This window comes from Pristiophorus japonicus, chromosome 14 (assembly GCF_044704955.1).
Source record: "Pristiophorus japonicus isolate sPriJap1 chromosome 14, sPriJap1.hap1, whole genome shotgun sequence".
Lineage (NCBI taxonomy): Eukaryota > Metazoa > Chordata > Chondrichthyes > Pristiophoridae > Pristiophorus > Pristiophorus japonicus.
The window spans coordinates 82,051,504-82,072,964 of record NC_091990.1 but is presented as its reverse complement, the minus strand read 5'-3'; the positions used below and the strand labels follow the sequence as shown (position 1 = coordinate 82,072,964).

General features: G+C 44.6%; 1 protein-coding gene across 5 annotated transcripts in view; it reads left to right on the top strand.

Annotated features, from left to right (window-relative positions):
- Positions 1 to 19,007, top strand: part of LOC139279422 (embryonic protein UVS.2-like) — a 604,554-nt gene extending 585,547 nt beyond the window's left edge. For all 5 annotated transcript variants that reach the window (XM_070898547.1, XM_070898546.1, XM_070898545.1 and 2 more), the window contains one exon: positions 18,439 to 19,007. In XM_070898547.1, the coding sequence (XP_070754648.1) occupies positions 18,439 to 18,551 (113 nt within the window). In that variant the 3' untranslated portion in view covers positions 18,552 to 19,007. The remainder of the gene's footprint in view (positions 1 to 18,438) is intronic.
- Positions 19,008 to 21,461: the final 2,454 nt, after the last annotated feature.

Sequence of the window (21,461 nt, the reverse complement as noted above, 5' to 3'; positions counted from 1 at the left end):
TGAATCAATGATAGGGACTCAACAAAATGAACTTAAGCAAAACAACAAAGAAAAAGCATACAAGAATGCAAAAAGTAGCACAGATCCTGATGAATGAGAAAGATAGAAAAACAGCAAATGGTGACAAAACAGATAGTAAGAGCTACAAAAAGAAAGTATGAAAAGAAACTTGTAAGGAATATCAAAATCGACACAAAAAATGTACAATTATATTTGGAAAGATCGGGTGATCAGGAGCAATGTTGGCCCCTTGAAAACTGATTATCGTAATATTGTCAATATTAAAATGGAAATGGCAGGCATGGCGAATAATGACTTTGCGTCAGTATTTACAGTAGAGGAAGAAGATAGCATGCTGGAAATCCCAAGGAAACTAATATTGAATCAATGATAGAGACTCAACAAAATGAATGTAAGCTACATAGCAGTAATGAATAAATTAATGGCAGTAAAGAGTGACAATTCCCTATGCCCAGATGGTTTTCATCCCAGAGTTTTAAAGAAAGTAGGTGAGTCCATTGCAGATGCCCTAACTATAATCTTACAAAGTTCTCTCGATTCAGGAACCGTTCCTTTCGATTTAAAAATTGCATGTGTCACTTGGCGATTTAAGAATGGTGAGAGGGGGAAACCAGGAAATTGTAATCCAGTTAGCCTAACATCTGTGATTGGGAAGTTACTAGAGTCTATAATTAAGGATAGGGTGACTGAATACCTTGAAAATGTACAGCTGATCAGAGAGAGCCAGCATGGATTTGTAAACTGTAGATCATTCCTGGCGAACCAGATTGAATTTTTTGAAGAAGTGACTAAAGCAATGGACAGGGGAATCTCTATGGGTGTTATTTATATGGACTTCCAGAAGGTATTTGATAAAGTCTTTCATAAGAGATTGTTAACTAAAGTTGAAGCCCATGGAATTGAAGGCAAATTATTGACCTGATTAGAAAGTTAGCTGAGTGGCAGGAGACAGAGAGTAGGAATAATGGGCAGGTACTCTCATCGGCTGAGATTTCCAGCATTTTCAGTTTTTATCAATAATTGGCAGGATGGTGCCTCGCAGGCATCTGTGTTGGAGCCTCAAATATTCATTATATTTATTAACAACTTAGATACTAAGAACATAAGAAATAGGAGCAGGAGTACGCCATCTGGCCCCTCGAGCCAGCTCCGCCATTTAATAAGATCATGGCTGATCTGATCATGGACTCAGCTCCACTTCCCTGCCCACTCCCCATAACCCCTTATCCCCTTATTGCTCAAAAATCTGTCTATTTCCACCTTAAATATATTCAAAGACTCAGCCTGCACACCTCTCTAGGGCAGAGAATTCCATAGATTTACAACCCTCTGAGTGAAGAAATTCCTCCTCATCTCAGTTTTAAATGAGCAGCCCCATATTCTGAGACTATAGAACCTACACTTTTGAGCTTATCGCCCAAAAATGGGCGTTCTTTCTGGCGTGGGCGTAAAAAAGGGTTTTCAGATTGCCGGCTTCCTGTCTAGTCTCAAAATGGGCGTTACCGTGAGTGATATCAAATTGGCGGTAGCATTAAATTTTTCTGACCTTCTGCTGTCCTTAGCAACAGCATGGCAACACTTGATTCCCGCGATTCAGGAGGTCAAGGGTCATAATGACATGCGCAGAAGAGGAGACAGAGAGAGAGGGAGCTCAGAGGCACTGAAAACATGTGTGGCTGTGGTGTGTGCTTGTTTGGCTGTTGTGGGAGGAATGACGGAGCTTCACCAACAGCAAAAAGCCCAACAAGAACATAGTTGGCACCGAGTTTTTGTCCAACAAATAACATATAAAATGGAAGGGATGGAGGAGGACCTGGAGCTGGTAGCCAGGAACACTGGTGGCAGAGGGCTCCCAGTGGTCCCAGAGTGCCACACTGCACCCCAAGGTGATGCACCCCATTGCCAATCACACATAAGAGCTAGCTGCAACATCTTGCTTATGGCTCAGAGCATGCTCCCACCTCGGGACTGTCCTCTCCCTTATCCGTCCAAGCAGTGCTTCGGCCATCACCCCTGGCCCCCTCCCCCAATGAAGCATCGCCTGAGGACCTCCTCGGCCAGGCGTTTTGGAGTCAGAAGGATAAGGGGAAGGGGTAGAGATAGGGAGGAGAAGCGGGGGTTGGGGGGTGGCAAGGAGGAAGGCGGTGAAGGGTTGGTTTGCACAGAAATACTGGTGATTTCAGACTAATGTTTGGTTTAAATGTTTTTTATTTAACAAAACCTTGCAGCACATTGGCTCAGATAGCTGCACCATTACACGCTGGTGATTCCTTAACATCAAAGGGTATAATCACACTTAACTTCAATCAACTTAAACTTTAACTGTCACCAAGGTGATGCCCACCATTGATGTATGACCTGCACACCCAGCAGTGTGTCAGCCTTGTAAATAAAACCAACGTTCTTTCAGGCAAAGTGATCATTGATGAGCTCCTAATGTAAGGCTCTTGCAGCTATCATGCCACCATGGGCCCTTTCTTGCAGTCTACAGGGAGGCTTCAGTGTCAGCCTGATTGTCTGACCCGATGTCAGCATCCGCCTCCTCATCCTCCTCTTCCTCTCTCTGGTGAGGTGGACTGTCAGACTCATCAGGCAATTCGTGTCCCCTCCTGATAGCCAAGTTGTGTAGCATGGAACAGACCACCACAAATTGAGCTACCTGCTCAGGGTGATATTGGAGCTCACCTTCTGAGCGGTCCAGGCATCTGAAGCACTGCTTCAGCACTCCAATGGCTTTCTCCATGATATTGCAAGTTGCCTTGTGGCTCGCGTTGTATCGCCTCTTGGTCTCGGTGTGGGTGTCAAGCAGGGAAGGTCATCAGCAAGGTGGCAAGGCCATATCCTTTGTCCCCAAGCATTCAGCATTGACTTTGTGGCTCATTGTTAAACAAGTCAGATACAGTGCTCTCACGCAGGATGTGCGCATAATGGATGCTGCCCGGAAATTGAACACTCACTGCCAGTATAATTTGATGGTGGTCGACAACCAGCTGTACATTCAGAGAGTGGAATCCCTTGCGGTTCCTGAAAATCTCAGCATCCTGAAAAGTTGCCTGCATCGCGATGTGCGTACAGTCTATTGCTCCCTGCACCTTGGGGAAGTTTGCAATTCTGGAGAAACCTAGAGCCCTCTCACTCTGTGCCTCCCTGGTCATAGGGAAGCTGATCAAGTCCCTCCTGCAAGCGTATAGGGCTTCAGTGACCTGTCTAATGTAGCGATGTGTGGCATGCTGAGAAAGTTCGCAAATGTCACAGTTGTGGCCTGAAAAGAACCCAAGGCATAGAACGACAGTGCCGCGGTGACTTTGACCTCGACGGACAGTGCAGTTCTGATGGTGCTGGAAGGCTGCAGATCTGCCCTTATCAGTTGGCATACCTCAGTGATAACTTCTTTGAGGAAGCACAGTCTCCGAAGGCAGGTGGTGTCAGGCAAGTCGAAGTAAGAATGCTTCTCCTTGTATTTGCCGGGGATGTAAAATCTGGTCCTCCTCATCTGTCTGTCACTTCATACATTGGGCACATAATGCAGTGCAGCGTTCCTTCGGTGATGTTGAGTCTGCTGCATGTATTTGGTCACCAAGATAGGGTGATAAAGGACAGGCCCCAATACAGTAGCTCTCTGTTTTCCACTGATTGCTCACAAACACGGAATGTCCCGACAAACACATCTCTTCAATTCCAATCGGTCACAGTGTGATCAAGATGTTTTTAGAAATGTTCACATCAACTCCAATGACCTTACATGTTTTGATAAGATCACCTCTCATTCTTCTGAACTCCAATGTGTATAGGCCCAACCTACTCAACCTATCTTCATAAGTCAATCCCCTCATCTCCGGAATGAACCTAGTGAACCTTCTCTGAACAGTCTCCAATGCAAGTATATCCTTCCTTAAATATGGAGACCAAAACTGTATGCAGTACTCTAGGTGTGGCCTTACCAATACCCTGTACAGTTGTAGCAGGACTTCTCTGCTTTTATACTCTATCTACCTTGCAATAAAGGTCAACATTCCAATTGCCTTCCTGATTACTTGCTGTACCTGAACACTAACTTTTTGTGTTTCATGCACAAGGACCCCCAGGTCCCTCTTTACTGCAGCACTTTGCAATTTTTCTTCAGTTATATTATAATTTGCTTTTCTATTTTTTCTGCAAAAGTGGATAACCTCACATTTTCCCACATTATACTCCATCTGCCAAATTTTTGCCCACTCACTTAGCCTGTCTATATCACTTTGCAGATTTTTTGTGTCCTCCTCACAATTTGCTTTCCCACCCATCTTTGTATCATCAGCAAACTTGGTTACATTACACTCAATCTCTTCATCCAAGTCATTAATATAGATTGTAAATAGTTGAGGATCCAGCACCGATCCCTACGGCTCCCCACTAGTCACTGTTTGCCAACCGGAAAATGACCCATTTATCCCGACTCTCTGCTTTCTGTTAGATAGCCAATCCTCTATCCATGCTAATATTTTACCCCCCCCCCCAACTCCGTGAACTCTTATCTTCTGCAGTAATCTGTCATGTGGCACTTTATCGAATGCCTTCTGGAAATCCAAATACAACAATGGGATAGAAGGCCACATATCCAAATTTGCCGTTGACACAAAGATACAAGGCATTATAGTTGGTGTATATTAAAGCATAAAATTACAGAGATATTGATAGATTAAGTGAATAGGTAAAACTTTGGCAAATAGATTTCAATGTAGTCAAATGTGAGGTCATCCACTTTGGACCTAAACAGGGTAGAACAGGCTACTTTCTAAATGGTGTAAAGCTAAATGGTGAAAAGCTAAAGAGACTTAGTACATAGATCGTTAAAATGTCATGCATATGTACAGAAAATAATTAAAAAGACGAATAGAATGCTGGCCTTTATATCTAAAGGACGAGAATACAAGGGGGTAAAAGTTATGCTAAGCCCTGGTAAGACCACAGCTGGAATACTGTGAGCAGTTCTGGGTACCACACCTGAGGAAGGATATATTGGCCTTGGAGGGAGTGCAGCCTAGGTTTACCAAAATGATACCCGGATTCCAAAGATTAAATTACGAGGAGAGATTACATAAACTAGGAATGTATTTCCTGGAATTTAGAAGATTAAGGGGTGATTTGATCAAAGTTTTCAAGATATTAAGGGGGACAGTAGATTAGATAGAGAGAAACTATTTCCAGTGGTTGTGGAGTCTAGGACTAGTGGGTATAGTCTAAAAGTTAGAGCCATACCTTACAGGAGTAAAATTTGGAAACACTTCTATACACAAAGGGGGGTAACATTTTGGAACTTCTTTTCATGACACCAGCCATCTTCTGCCCCGCTTCCGACCCACTTCCAACCCGCAGCCACCCGAAACACTGCCCCAACGAAATCACAGAGGAAAAGAGGGCAAAATCTGTCAATTCTTCGTCCCATGGATTGGGGCAGAGAAAAATTTCATTTAAATTATCCGCCCTGTTTGGGGCAGAGGGTAATTTCAGCTCCCTAATCTTGTGCAACAATCTATTGCATGGCATCTTATCGACTGCCTTCAAAAAATCCAAATATCCTACATCCACTAGTTCCCCCTTAGCTGCCCTGCTAGCCTCACCCTCAAAAACTTTGATATATTTGCCAATCACATTTTCCTTTTCGTAAAATCATATTGATTCTGCCTAATCATATTGTGACTTTCCAAGTGCCCTGTTCATAGGCGGTTCCTCAAAATGACTTGCTTCCACGCCAAAAAAAGGAAGAGTTCACAGGTGTTTCAATGAAGGACCCGAACTACATCCTGAAGGGTGGAAGATGCCTGTGCATGAATTTTTTTAATGTAGGGTGGCCATTTTACACGGGCTTGGCAGAGCTAGGTTTTGGTCCAGTGGCAAGAATTATCCAAGACGATTGGAGACCAGCTCTGCTGCATGGACCTAGTGCGCACACATTCCGCAGTGTGGGCTGGCCCGTGCTGCCCCTGGGCCCCTGGCCCCGAACTCACACCTCGCCTGAGCCCCGATCACATCCCTCTACAGTCTCTCACCAATCCTTCGCCCCCGACCTTGCCGCTCCTGCTGTACCTGCCCACGCTCCAATTACCGACCTGGATCTTGATGACCACTCTTCACAGCCGTCGCCCTCCTGTACCAGCTCGCACTGCACCTTGTAGTGGTATGCCTCCACACTGCCCATGGTCGCCGCACACTGCTCCTTTTATGGCCCCGACCTGCCGCTGATGTTCCCTCGCAGATCGAGGCCTCCACGCTGCACTGTTACCATGTCTTTAATAATAGATTATAGCATTTTCCCTTGATGTTATGGACAGCAACTTTCAACTCTCTTCTGACATTCAACTCTTGTGTTCCTTCTGGCAGGGTCTTTGCAATTACTCACAAAGCAATGAATTTTACAGGTCAAAGAATATGAACAAACAATGACGGACAGGTGAAGATCATGTGGTCCATCGAAGCTGTCCCACACAATTGCGATACCTTGTCTAACACAACATATAGAAGCTGAAATTGTCCCTTTCTTTAAGGCCTCTTCCTTAAAAGAGTGTGGATGCAACATACCCGGCATCCGACCTGTGAGGAACACCAGAGGCAGGTTGGGGCCTTAAAATAGCCCGGAGGCATGCCACTACAAGGTACAGTGCACGCTGCTGCATGAGGGCAATGTCTGTGAAGAGGGCGACTGGATTTGACATCACCCAAATCCAGGTCGCTGTTTGGAGCGCAGGCTGTCACAGCAGGAACGGTGAGGTCTGGGCGGAGGAGCAGCGAGGTCAGGGCGAAGGAGCGGAGAGAGTTCGTAGAGCGACATGATTGTGGCACAGGAGAAGCATGAGTTCGGGCCCAGAAGAGGCGAGTGCCCGGGGCAGCATGGACAGCCCACACTGCGATATGTGTGCACACTAGCTCCGTGCAGCAGAGCTGGTCTCCACTTGTATTGGTTAATCCCTGCCACTGGACATAGCTCTGTCAAGCCCGTGTGATGGCTGATGTGCAATGGCAACCACACGTTAAAAATATCCATGCACCAGCATCTTCCACCCTTCAAAATGTAGCTTGGGACCTGGAATATTAGGTCCTTCATTGAAACACATGTGAATTCATCCTTTTTTGGCATGGAAGCAAGTCCTCGATCGAGGGACTGTCCATGGTGATGATGATGTTACCACCGGAAATCAGCGGCCACTCTACAGAGTGCAATGACCGCTATTTTTCATGTAATGACCTCCATTTTGAAAATTCCACTCCCGGCGGTGACACCAGTAAAAACAACAGAAATATGGTAGGTGTGCCCCGTTTCCAGCATTGGGCAATTTTGGCCCCATACTCTCCACCCACCCAAAACCATGTGATCTCCTGCAAGAGGCCAAAAAATAGATAAAAATCCAGGTCAATTTGGGAGAAACAAATCTAGGAAATTCTTCTCCGACCCATCTAGGCAATCGAAACTAGTCCCGGAGATCACTCTGGCCTTGAATTCCCTGCAGCACTTACCTTTTATAAGAGGTGATATCCGCCACAAACAGAAACAAATCTGTAGTGTATGGAGAAAGAGTCAGACTGAGAGCTCAAAGTAAAGTGTGACCTTAGTCTTTTATTGCAGGTCTCCAGAGTGCCTCTCCAACCTGTGAAGCACTCTTAAATACCTGTGCTCCCAAAGGATTATGAGATCCCTTGGGACTCTGGGGAATGAGCACGCTGGTGGCTGCACAGAGTACATACAAGTCCAGATACATAACAACATTCCCCCCCCAAAGTCAATAGCGTAACTATTTACAATGTGAGTCAATCTGGGGCCCTTCTTGCCCTGGTTGATCGTCTCGGTGTGAAGGCTGGTGTTGTTGAATCATTTGTTGGGCCCTTGCTGGGCTGCTGTGCAGCTGGCCTTGCTGGGCTGCCTGGTGTGTTGGGCCCTACAGGGCTGCTGTGGATGATGGGTTCTGCTTCGTGGTCAACCGTGGTGTCGGTTGCCACTGATGTGTGTGTTGGGGGATCAAAAAAGTAGGGTCCACGGTGGGTTGCTCAGGGTAGTCCGAGAATCTGAGTTTGATTTGGTCCAAGTGTTTCCAGTGAATGAGTCCATTTGAAAGTTTGACCCGAAATACTCTGCTCCCCTCTTTGGCCATGTCTGTGCTGGGAAGCCACTTGGGACCTTGCCCATAATTTAATACAAATACAGGATCATTGACTTCAATCTCGCTTGACACATTTGCGCTATCATGGAATGCACTTTGTTGAAGCTGCCTGCTCTCTACCTGTTCATGTAGATCAGGGTGAACTAACGAGAGCCTTGTCTTAAGTGCTCTTTCAGCAGGTGAGATCCCAGTGAGTGAGTACGGTTTCGTGCGGTAGCTAATCAGGACTCGGGATAGGCGAGTCTGCAGTGATCCTTCAGTTACCCTCTTCAAGCCTTGCTTGATGGTTTGCACTACTCTTTCTGCCTGACCATTGGACACTGATTTAAATGGGGCAGATGTGACATGTTTGAGCCCATTACGGGCCATAAATTCTTTGACTCAGCACTGGTAAAACATGGCCCGTTGTTGCTCACCAGGACATCCAGTAAGCCATGTGTGGTAAACATGAGCGCAAGCTTTCAGTAGTGGCCGTGGACGTGCTAGCCAACATTATCTCACATTCAATCCACTTGAAGTATGCGTCTACAACCACAAGGAACATTTTACCCAAGAACGGGCCTGCATAATCGACGTGTACCCTAGACCACGGTTTGGAGCGCCAAGACCATAAACTTAACGGTGCCTCCCTGGGTACATTGCTTAACTGCGAGGATGTATTACATCTGTGAACGCAGGACTCAAAACAAAGAGGAATACAGTGGGATGAGGGCAGAGTTGGCTAAAGTAGACTGGGAACACAGACTAAACGGTGGCACAATTGAGGAACAGTGGAGGACTTTTAAGGAGCTCTTTCATAGTGCTCAACAAAAATATATTCCAGTGAAAAAGAAGGGCGGTAAGAGAAAGGATAACCAGCCGTGGATAACCAAGGAAATAAAGGAGAGCATCAAATTAAAAACCAATGCGTATAAGGTGGCCAAGGTTAGTGGGAAACTAGAAGATTGGGAAAATTTTAAACGACAGCAAAGACTGATGAAGAAAGCAATAAAGAAAGGAAAGATAGATTACGAAAGTAAACTTGCGCAAAACATAAAAAAAGATAGTAAAAGCTTTTACAGATATATAAAACGGAAAAGAGTGACTAAAGTAAATGTTGGTCCCTTAAAAGATGAGAAGGGGAATTTAATAATGGGAAATGTGGAAATGGCTGAGACCGTAAACAATTATTTTGCTTCAGACTTCACAGTGGAAGACACAAAAACCATGCCAGAAATTGCTGGTCATGGGAATGTGGGAAGGGAGGACCTTGAGACCATCACTATCACTAGGGGGGTAGTGCTGGACAGGCTAATGGGGCTCAAGGTAGACAAGTCCCCTGGTCCTGATGAAATGCATCCCAGGGTATTAAAAGAGATGGCAGAAGTTATAGCAGAAGTTATAATCTACCAAAATTCTATGGACTCTGGGGAGGTACCAGCGGATTGGAAAGCAGCTAATGTAACGCCTCTGTTTAAAAAAGGGGGCAGACAAAAGGCAGGTAACTATAGGCCAGTTAGTTTAACATCTGTAGTGGGGAAAATGCTTGAAGCTATCATTAAGGAGGAAATAGCGGGACATCTAGATAGGAATAGTGCAATCAAGCAGACGCAGCATGGATTCATGAAGGGGAAATCATGTTTAACTAATTTACTGGAATTCTTTGAGGATATAACGAGCATGGTGGATAGAGGTGTACCGATGGATGTGGTGTATTTAGATTTCCAAAAGGCATTCGATAAGGTGCCACACAAAAGGTTACTGCAGAAAATAAAGGTACGCGGAGTCAGAGGAAATGTATCAGCATGGATTGAGACTTGGCTGGCTAACAGAAAGCAGAGAGTCGGGATAAATGGGTCCTTTTCGGGTTGGAAATCGGTGGTTAATGATGTGCCACAGGGATCGTGCTAGGACCACAACTGTTTACAGTATGACCTGGAAGCGGGGACAGAGTGTAGTGTAACAAAATTTGCAGATGACACAAAGATTAGTGGGAAAGCGGGTTGTGTAGAGGACACAGAGAGGCTGCAAAGAGATTTAGAAAGGTTAAGCGAATGGTCTAAGGTTTGGCAGATGGAATACAATGTCAGAAAATGTGAGGTCATCCACCTTGGAAAAAAAAACAGTAAAAGGGAATATTATTTGAATGGGGAGAAATCACAACATGCTGCGGTGCAGAGGGACCTGTGGGTCCTTGTGCATGAATCCCAAAAAGTTAGTTTGCAGGTGCAGCAGGTAATCAGGAAGGCGAATGGAATGTTGGCCTTCATTGCGAGAGGGATGGACTACAAAAGCAGGGAGGTCCTGCTGCAACTGTACAGGGTATTGGTGAGGCCGCACCTGGAGTACTGCATGCAGTTTTGGTCACCTTACTTAAGGAAGGATATACTCGCTTTGGAGGGGGTACAGAGACGACTCACTAGGCTGATTCTGGAGATGAGGGGGTTACCTTATGATGACAGATTGAGTAGACTGGGTCTTTACTCGGACTTCAGAAGGATGAGGGGTGATCTTATTTAAAATAATGAAAGGGATAGACAAGATAGAGGCAGAGAGGTTGTTTCCACTGGTCGGGGAGACTAGAATTAGGGGGCACAGCCTCTAAATACAGGGAAGCCAATTTAAAACCGAGTTGAGAAGGAATTTCTTCTCCCAGAGGGTTGTGAATCTGTGGAATTCCCTGCCCAAGGAAGCAGTTGAGGCTAGCTCATTGAATGTATTCAAATCACAGATAGATAGATTTTTAACCAATAAGGGAATTAAGGGTTCTGGGGAGCGGGCGGGTAAGTTGAGCTGAGTCCACGGCCAGATCAGCCATGATCTTTTTGAATGGTGGAGCAGGCTCGAGGGACCAGATGGCCTACTCCTGTTCCTAATTCTTATGTTCTCATGTTCCGCATCGATACCGGGCAACCACACGTGGGATCTGGTTGTCGCTTTCATCATTACGATGCCTGGGTGGGTACTGTTGAGGTCATTGATGAAAGTGTCTCTGTCCTCCTTGGGGACCACTACTCGATTGCCCCACACAAGGCTGTCTGCCTGTCTCGACATTTCATCTTTGCGCCGCTGGCTTTATCTCTTCCTGCATTTCCACTGGGACACCGGACCAGCTCCCATGACGCACACAGATTTTGACCAGAGATTATAAGGGGTCCTGGCTTGTCCAGGATTTGATCTACCGGGCAGTGACGGGTGATTGCTCACTTTCAAATGCTTCCATAACAATGGCTAGATCTGCTGGCTGCGCTATTTCCACCCCCGTGGTGGGCAATGGCAACCTACTGAGAGCATGGCGCAGTTTTCTGTGCCTGGCCTGTGGCAGATGGGTAGTTGTATGCGGACAACGTGAGCGCACATCTCTGGATGCGGACTGATGCGTTGGTGTTTATCTCTTTGCTCTCGGAAAGCAGGGATATAAGTGGCTTATGGTCAGTTTCCAATTCGAATTTTAGCCCAAACAGGTATTGATGCATTTTCTTTATCCCACAGGCACACGCTAATGCTTCTTTTTCAATCATGCTGTAGGCGTTCTCGGTCTTAGACAGACTCCTGGATGCATAAGCAACCAGTTGCAGTTTCCCGAAATCATTACCTTGTTGCAATACACACCCAACGCCGTATGACGCGCATCACATGCTAGTACCAAACGTTTACATGGATCATACAACACAAGCAATTTGTTTGAGCATAACAATTTTCTCACTTTTACAAAGGCATTTTCTTGGCTTTTGTCCCAAACCCATTCGCCCCCTTTTCGTAGTAAGTCATGTAGTGGTTCTAGCAGGGTGCTGAGACCCGGTAAGAAGTAGTTCAAGATTCCAAGGAACGACTGCAGCTCCGTCACATTCTGTGGCCTCGGTGCATTCTCGATTGCCTCCGTCTTTGCATTGGTGGGCCTGATACCGTCCGCCGCAATCCTCCTTCCCAAGAACTCCATTTCAGGCGCCAGGAAAATGCACTTCGAGCATTTTAACCTGAGCCCCATGCGGTTGAGTCGACTAAGAACCTCCTCCAGGTTCTGCAGATGCTCGACTGTGTTCCGACCTGTGACCAAGATGTCGTCCTGGAAGACCATGGTGTGCGGGACCGACTTCAGTAAACTTTCCATGTTTCTCTGGAATATCGCCGCCGCTGATCGGATTCCAAACGGGCATCTGTTATAAACAAAAAGACCTTTGTGCGTGTTGATGCAGGTGAGGGCCTTTGATGATTCCTCCAGTTCCTGCATCATGTAGGCTGAGGTCAGATCCAGCTTCGCCTTTCCTCCCGCCAGCGTTGCAAAAAGATGGTCGGCTTTTCGAAGTGGGTATTGGTCCTGCAGGGAGAAACGATTGATAGTTACTTTGTAATTGCCACAGATTCTGATGGTGCCGTCTCCCTTGAGGACTGGGACAATAGGACTGGCCCACTCGCTGAACTCGATCGGTGAGATGTTGTCCTCTCTTTGTAGCCGGTCGAGCTTGATTTCTACCCTTTCTCTCATTATCTATGGTATTGCTCTCGCCTTGTGATGGATGGGTCACGCCCCCGGAATTAGGTGAATCTGCACTTTTGCTCCTTGGAATTTCCCGATGCCTGGTTCGAACAGCGAAGGAAATTTGTTTAAGATCTGTGCACACGAAGTTTCGTCAGCAGGCGATAGCACTCGGATATTGTCCCAGTTCCAGCGTATCTTTCCCAGCCAGCTCCTGCCGAGCAGCGTGGGACCATCGGCTAGTACCAGCCAGAGTGGTAGCTTGTACACTGCTCCATTGTAGGAGACCTTTACGGTAGTACTGCCGATTACAGGAATCAGTTCTTTTGTGTAAGTTCTTAGTTTCGTGCGAATTGGAGTTAAGACTGGCCTTGAGGCCTTGTTGCACGACAACCTTTCGAAAGTCTTTTTGCCCATGATGGACTGGCTCGCATCCGTGTCCAGCTCCATTGACACCAGGAGTCCATTTCGTTCAACATTCAGCATTATCGGGGGACAATTCGTGGTGAATGTGTGCACCTCTGCTTCCTCTATCAGAGATTCTGTTTCATCGTGATCCTCCGTGGATCTGTTCTCCTCTGAATCGTGGTGGTTTGCAGGTTTATCAGGCCTCACAGCTCGCCTACACACTCATTGGAGGTGTCACATTGTTCCACAGCCCTTGCAAATGTATCCTTTGAATCGGCATGAATGGAAACGATGATCACCCCCGCAGCGCCAAAAAGATGTTAATGGCCTTGCATTCATTACACTTGATGGTGGACTCTGAGACATCCGAGGAGGTGTAGCTGCAGGTATGTGTGACCTGCCCTGTCCGTTATGATTCAAAAACAACATCACTTTGTTCACAGTACTTGTAGCAGCACTTGTGTGCTGAGAGATTTGCGTTGTATTGTCACTGGTGGCAATGAACACCTGGGCTATCGCTATGGCCTTACTCAAGGTTGGGGTCTCTACAGTCAAAAAATTGCGAACTATGGTTTCGTGGCCAATGCCAAGTACGAAAAAATCTCTGAGCATGTGCTCCAAATGTCCTTCAAATTCGCAATGTCCTGCAAGGCATCTTAGCTCGGCGACATAACTCGCCACTTCCTGGCCTTCAGATCTTTTGTAGGTGTCGAACCAGTACCTCGCCATCAGGATGCTTTCTTTCGGGTTCAAATGCTCTCGGACCAATGTGCACAAATCGTTGTATGATTTCTCCGTAGGTTTCGCTGGAGTGAGCAGATTCTTCATGAGGCCATACGTTGGTGCTCCACAGATGATGAGGAGGATCGCTCTATGTTTGGCAGTGCTTTCTTCTCCATCTAGCTCGTTGCCCACGAAGTATTGGTTGAGTTGCTCCACAAAAGTTTCCAAATCATCTCCCTCCGAGAATTTCTCCAGGGTGCCCACTGTTCTCTGCATCATTGGGTTCGCTATCTGTATCTCGTTGCCAGTTGTAGTGTATGGAGAAAGAATCAGACTGAATACTGTGAGCTCAAAGCAAAGTGTGACCTTCGTCTTTTATTGCAGGTGTCCAGAGTGCCTCTCCAACCTGTGAAGCACTCTTAAATACCTGCACTCCCAAGGGATTATGAGATCCCTTGGGACTCCGGGGAATGAGCCATCTGGTGGCTGTACAGAGTATATACAAGTCCAGATACATAACAAAATCCAGCTTTCGCTTGAAGGAATTCAGTGAGTCTGCATCCACCACATGAAACGGCAGCTTGTTTCAGAAGTCTACTATTCCCTGGGAAAAGAACCACCTCCTGACGTCTAACCTAGATCTAGCCCTACATATTTTAAATTTGTGAGCCCTGGTCCTGTCTAACAAATTGAATTGAAAAAAACTGGCAGTCTATTCCTTTCATTGTCTTCGAAGCCACAATCAGACCCCACTATGTCTACGTTGTTCTAAGGTATGGAGTCTCAACTTTTTTAGCCTATCTTGATAACTAAGATGCTTTAGACTTGGAATTAGTCTAGTGGCCCTCTTCTGTACCCTTTCCAGTGCCTCAATATCACCCAACATGTGAGGAGACTAAAACTGGACACAGTTCCAAGTCTGGCCTGACTAAGGTCTTGTACAAGGACAAAACAGTACGTCTCGTCTTACATAAGAACATAAGAAATAGGAGCAGGAGTCGGCCACCTGGACCCTCGAGACTGCTCCGCCATTTCATAAGATCACGGCTGATCTGATCATGGACTTAGCTCCACTTCATTGCCCGCTCCCCATAACCCTTTATTCCCTTATCACTCAAAAATCTGTCTATCTCCGCCTTGAATATATTCAATGGCCCAGCCTCCACAGCTCTCTGGGGCAGAGAATTCTTATACTCAATTGTCCTATGGATACATCCCAATACCCTATTTGTTCTAGCTATCACTGCATAGCATTGCTCGTGTACCTTTAAGGATGTATGCACTAGAATGGCCAAATCGCTTTCTATCTTTACCATCTTTAATGCCTTTCCCTGGAGGATGTATGAATGTTGAGCATTTGCCCTGCTCACATGCAATTACATTTGTGAGACATGACCTCTTTTTTATGAAGCCATTTTGGGTGTTTCTAATATGTCCCTCAACATCCAAGTATTCATATATTGTATCCCTTATGATTCCTTCAAGCCGCTTAACTGACGTTAAACTGATGGGCCTATGGTTACCCGGGTTTGTCTTGTCAGCTTTTTTTTAAAATTTGACTCCTTCCAATCTGTAGGAGCCATTCCAGAGTGCAGTGAGCTATTAAAAATACAGGCCAGAGGCTCGCACAGAACATGTCCCATCTCCTGGTTGGATATCAACCAGCCCTGCTGCTCTAACTATTTTCAAATTCTTAATTCTTTCTGAAATAGTGTTTATCTATGTTAATGTTACTAACAAAACTCGTATTATTACATTTTAATATTTAAGTATCATCTTCAAGGGTGAAAACTGATGCAAAGTACTCATTTAATATTTCCACCATATCTAGTGAGTCCTTTATAACCTGTCTTTGAACACTCTTCAGTGGCCCAATACAGTCTTTGATAGTTCTCTGACTCTTCACATAACGAAAATAGCTCTTCCCATTACAGCCACAGTTGTCTACAATCCTTTTTTCCATTAGCCATTTTGTTGATCTAATAGCAGCCTTCATTTTCTTTAGTTGTTCTTTGTATTCAACCCTGTTTCGTTGAGTATTCAATTTTTTTAATTTATAGACTCTTTTCTGTTTACATCTTATTTGTCTTTGTACATAGCCAGTCAGCCATCTTGGCTTTTCTTACCACATTTCCTTTTTTTGATTTTGGGTACATGTTTGTTTTCCACATTTTTGATCTTGTTTTTAAAAACTTTACATTTATATTTAATGTCAGTTTCATCACCACCGAGGAGGGTTAGCCAATTTACCCGTTCCATGTCATCTGCCATTTTGGAGAAGTTTGCTCTTTTGAAATCCGATACAAGTTGCAAGATCTCAGTACCTTTAGTACGAGCCAATTGGAACTGTATAATGTTGTGGTCACTGTTGCCCACATGTTCCCCCACATGGAGGCCTGATACAAAATCAGGCTCACTACTAAACACTTAATCCAATATATGATTATCCTCAGTTACTTCATTAACATCAGTACACAGTCTTGTATATTTTCAATATATTTTTCAGCGGCATTTCCTACCACAACAGCAGGTAAACCATCATACCACTGAATGCCAGGAAAATGAAAATCATCCACCAGACGAAGTTGGCATTTTATATTCAAATCATATGAGATCTGAAACAATTCTACAGGAACTGAAAATCTAGGCTTATTTTCTTTTTTAACATTAAGACAGATAAAAAGATGTGTGTGCATATTTGTATCATTGGAAGAAACTGAAAATGTCTTAAACAATTTGTCCCTTTTACAGGCAGCATGGGAACGGCCCAGACACTTGCATTGTAGCAGGCCTCCAAAGCCTCTCACAGCAAACGTCTGTTCCTAATTTAGCCAAGGAGCCCAAGTAATATTTAAATGGCCTGAATACCAGAAGGTCATCCAGGGTTGGAGGCAGGTGGAAGTCCTGTCCTGCTGGGGATACATCCCAATTCTGCAGGAACTAAAAATCTCGGCTCGTTTTCTTTTATAACATTAAGGCAGATAAACAGGTGTGTGTGCATGTTGTAGGGTTGCAAAATTCGTGGGAAAACCCCCCAATGTTGGAAAGGAAATTTAATTTGGAACTATCAATCAGAAAGTTTGAGATCCTGAAGTGCACATGGAAGAAACTATGAGTTTTAATCGAATTTCGGATTTTACAAGGCAGATTGGATCCGTGTGGGAAGGGTTAAGAACTAAAGGATAACTATCCTTCAAAAGAAACCAGTTTTGAGTATTGAAACTGTCTGGGGTATTGAAGCTAAAACAAATTGTCTGGGAAATTGTGTAAACTCCCCAGGAGACATTAACATAGCAACAATCAACCCAGAGATAGCCAGCCATCATCCTGAGCAAGAAGGTAATCCAGCATATACATTATTGACAATGGCACATCTAACCCGCATGGAAAACCCAGGCCTAGGCAGACATTGCAAATACCAAAGCTAATTTTTCCACATCAAGAAACAAATTTAAAAGATCGACACATCCGAGACAGGTTAACATTGATGGGCCCGCCAAAATATGACGAAGAGATATCAAGCCCGCCAAAAATTAAATGAAGAATCAGGGCTGATTTGGCGCGAAGATTAGACCAGCTCCCAAAGTATAACTGGGGCCCGTTTTAACAAATTTTTGGCAATGCATCAGAGGAAGAAAGGAGAGAGACCACAGCAGCAGTTTTAACAAGCCTCTCCAGCCTCGACGAAACTCCCGGGGCCACGCTGCCCTGCTATCGAAGAAGAAGGAAGAACATCACCACAGCAGAGAAAGCAGCCCCAGTAACTACGGACATCGCCATCACAGCAGCAACCGAGCACAGCCAACGTGGTACCATCGGAAACACCGCAATCGACCAACTCCGAAACAAAACTCCTCAAAGAAGAAACCGAAGATGCGAAAGTTTCCACTCTACAATCTAGTCCTGACTACCAACAGGTGAAGCAGTATCTAAAGAGACTTTTGAAACCTATTTCTAACGAAAGAAAGTGGGTACTCACCCCATAAGTCCAATACACGTCCGACCACATCAGTGGCAACAACCCAACTTAAGACTACGCAGTGAGAAGTCCTCTATGACGCTCGGGGTACAGCAAGTGGAACCTACAGAGTCCAGTGAATCCCAAAATCGAGAACCACCGCCAACTGACAATAAAGGATTGGTGAGCATAGTCCCTGTTTGCCCTGGAGTTTAACCTAGTCAGAGTTAGGCATTGGGAGGTGGGAGGTGTATTATTTCTGTAACCCCTTTGAATGTGTGATAAAGTGTTCTTTATTTGAAAGATTACAAGTTTGACATTGTATGTTCTTGTCCTTAATAAAATCGAAGTTCTTTGCACCAAACCTGTTGTCTCTTGCACTTTGTCACATCCCCCAAATAAATCCAAAGTCTAGAACCCAAGGGAGTGGGAGCGATTCGAACCACTCAGAAGGTCAGAGGAGAACCTGACCCCACACACCACCGCCTACAATCTTTGTGTCATAAAAATATTGCTGTAAATACACAGTAGGCCAGTTAATGTCTGAAAGGGGACATGGATACATTTTCTCTTTCAGATGTTGACTGACCCGTTGAGTATTTCCAGTATTTTTATACTTGTTGCAGATTTTCAGCATTCAGTTTTTATTTATCTCTGCGAAAAATATATTATCAAGTTCAATGTATTTAGATCTTGGAAACCTTTGAAAACAATTCCCAAGTTTTGTTTCTTTTTTGCAGGTAAAAATCCTCCTATGGTTTCTGGAGCCTCTCATGAAGGGAGTTACTACAATAATTTTGCGTTTGTGCCATACATTTTACTAACTTTTTCATGGAGAACAGAATTTTTGTAAAATCACCAGAATACTGTTTATTTTTGCATGTTTCTCTCGTTCTAGGTTGTGCAAATTTTATAACTATATGTTTGGCCAACAATCAATATACCTGTGTTCTTTGTGCCTTTATGCAAGTTCATCCATTTAGAACAACAGGCCTGAAAGTGCACAGACAGATACTAGGCTAGGAATACAGCATTTTCATCTGAAATCCATAGTCATCTGAAATCACCCTCTTGACTGTTTCAATAAAACAATTTACTAATTTAATTTCAATGAGTTAACATCACTGTTCTAATTGCCAGGAGTGAGATTTCAGCTGAACCTGCCACGTGTTCCTACACTCTTATTTCAAACCATAATTCCAGACCTGATGGGGTAGAAATTCATCTTGGGCAGTGTAGAACTCATCCAACTTTTATTATCTATCAGAAAGACAATATCTTTATGTCCAATGTAAAAATGGTTGATTTGAAAAATACTGTATTTAAAGGATGAAGCTTTCTTCCCAAAATTCAGGAATATTTCAGAAATAAATAGGTCCATAGGTTAAAGAGGTGAATGAAACTGAAAATTTGCATTGCATGTCAAAAAATACCATCAGATCTGTTTACTTTTCCTCACTCAAAGGTGTGCAGTTTCCTGTGTTAATCTACCCGAAACGTAGACAGAGTTGTGTGGAGTGATTTGCCACGGCCCTGATTCCAATTCACCTCTCACCGTAGCCACTCCTTCCTTGTCTACTACACGCTGGTGGGCAGCCGGGCTCAATTTCTCAGCCATTTCCATCTTGTCTGCCCCTGTTTCTGCAGCTTCCCAGGATCGCCATGTCAACCATGTCCATAGGCTCTGAACAGTGGCAGGAATGGCTCCACATGGCGCAGATGGAGAGAGAGGGTCTGACAAAGACTTCCTTTCCCTATGATGACTTATATGCTGAAGGGCTCGGTCTTCGTTGAGGTCATTGTCATGGTCAAATCTTCATGACCCCTTTCATGTTGCCTTCAACATCAGTCCTGCTACTGCAGGCATTGATTTTTCGGCGGTCTTTTAGCAGGCTGTCACTGGCTGGTGGGAAACCCACCAGGAGCCCTCTATTACTAGATAATAATGTCCCACTCAGGAAACCAAGCCAGGGTCGTGCCAGGGTTGAGTAATTGGAAGTCCTTCCCTGGCCCTGTAAGGACAGAATTAGAAAAATCCAGCCAAAATATTGTACTTTCTTCAAGCTGTTGACAGAATTCTTCATTCATCAGGGCAGAGACAACTGCTGAGCCCCGATTCTAACCTAACCCGTCAGTGAGAATGGGGCGGGTTTGAGTCAGATGCACGTTTTACACCTTGCATGACTTCAATGGAGAGTAAAATCGGATGGGGTGTAAAATTGGGGTCTGATCCAAACCTACCTCATTCCCACCGGGTGGGTTAGGTTAAAATCAGGACTATTAATATGATACTATAAGGGTTATAACTGTAAATCTTTATCAGGGCCTGTGCCAATATCTGGCAAATATACTTGAAAGGGAATCAAGAGACCTTGTCTCCAAAATTAACCATACAGTAACTATGGAGCCTTTCACGTGCAGTATTTCTCAGTCACTTGCCTTTTCTTTAATTGCAGTATTTGAAAATTCAAGATATATATTTTGTAATTAATTATTTGATGTTACATTGCTTGTCCGTTATGTGACTTCCATGGAAAGGAGCAGTGAAAGAGCCACCTGTTTTCATTAAATTCCTTTGGCTCCAAACTGAACAGGGATTTGGCTCCAAGGATTCTACTGTTTGGAATCAAATGAGACATTCTCAGTTTGCCGGAGCCAACAATAATTTCATGTGGAGGTGAAACTGGCTCTATTGCTTTGATTTATCAACACTGCTGTAGTCACTTATTGCCTTAGAGAAAACTGTTTGGAATATTGTAGTTATAAAATTATTTGCTAATAAAAGGTTACTTTAAACAATGATGTTCTCATTTTTAGAATTTCAAAACACACAAGAATGCAGGAAAAATTAAATAAATAAAGCCCATTTATCTCATTAATAACATTTCCTTCACAAGGCGTGTACAACTTGCACTACCATAGACTCTACCCAAACCAGCCAGCCTTTTAAGGGGAAACCTCAAACAAAATAAAGCTCTGGGAAATATCTCCACTACCTCTACAGGCAGTCAATGAAAAGTCCAGAATATATATCCAAATTACAACTCACATTTAAACTCTGATTTAAAGCCAATGGAGGTGTAGAACTAAAAACTTGATTGCTCTGTGAACAGGTGCGAGATCGCCATGAGTGATCAGCCCATGACCGTTCGTTCCAATCCAGGCAGCATGCAAACTTCGTGCTACCTGGTAATTTACATGATTGCATCATGCAGCCGAGCACTGAACACACTGCTGAGTGGCTGCAAGCTCAGCAGAAGGCCCAAGTTTCTGCGAGGCCAGCACCAATTAAAGCCAGCCTCCAATTCTTAAAGCAAGACTGCACCTGTTAAAGGGGGAATGCAATTTGATGAGAGTAGGTGCCGAAGTGATTTTGACCTGGCAATGAAACCGGAATGGCACAACATGCCAGAGAGATGGCTCCAAGGTTGTCTGACACAGCAGTGGAGGCCTCAGCGCAGGAAGTGGACAGGAGGAGAAAGATCCTGTATCTGCAGAGGGTCAAGGAGCTGTAAGGGGTTCTGTGGAGTGTTGTGCCTTGGGTGTCTCTCTCTGGACTTCTGCCCTCACAGCTTATGCCTGGCCTGTGAGGTACCCTGAGTGCTGCAAAAGCATTCCTGGAGAGAGTGTGTCCACAGTTTATGAAGGGGGTTTTGATACTCGTGCGTCCCCACAGCTTATGATTAGCCTGTGAGGCACCTGTGAGTGTCAAACACTCCTAACCCCTTTCTTCCCTAGCCTGTGGCACATAGTTGAGTGTTTT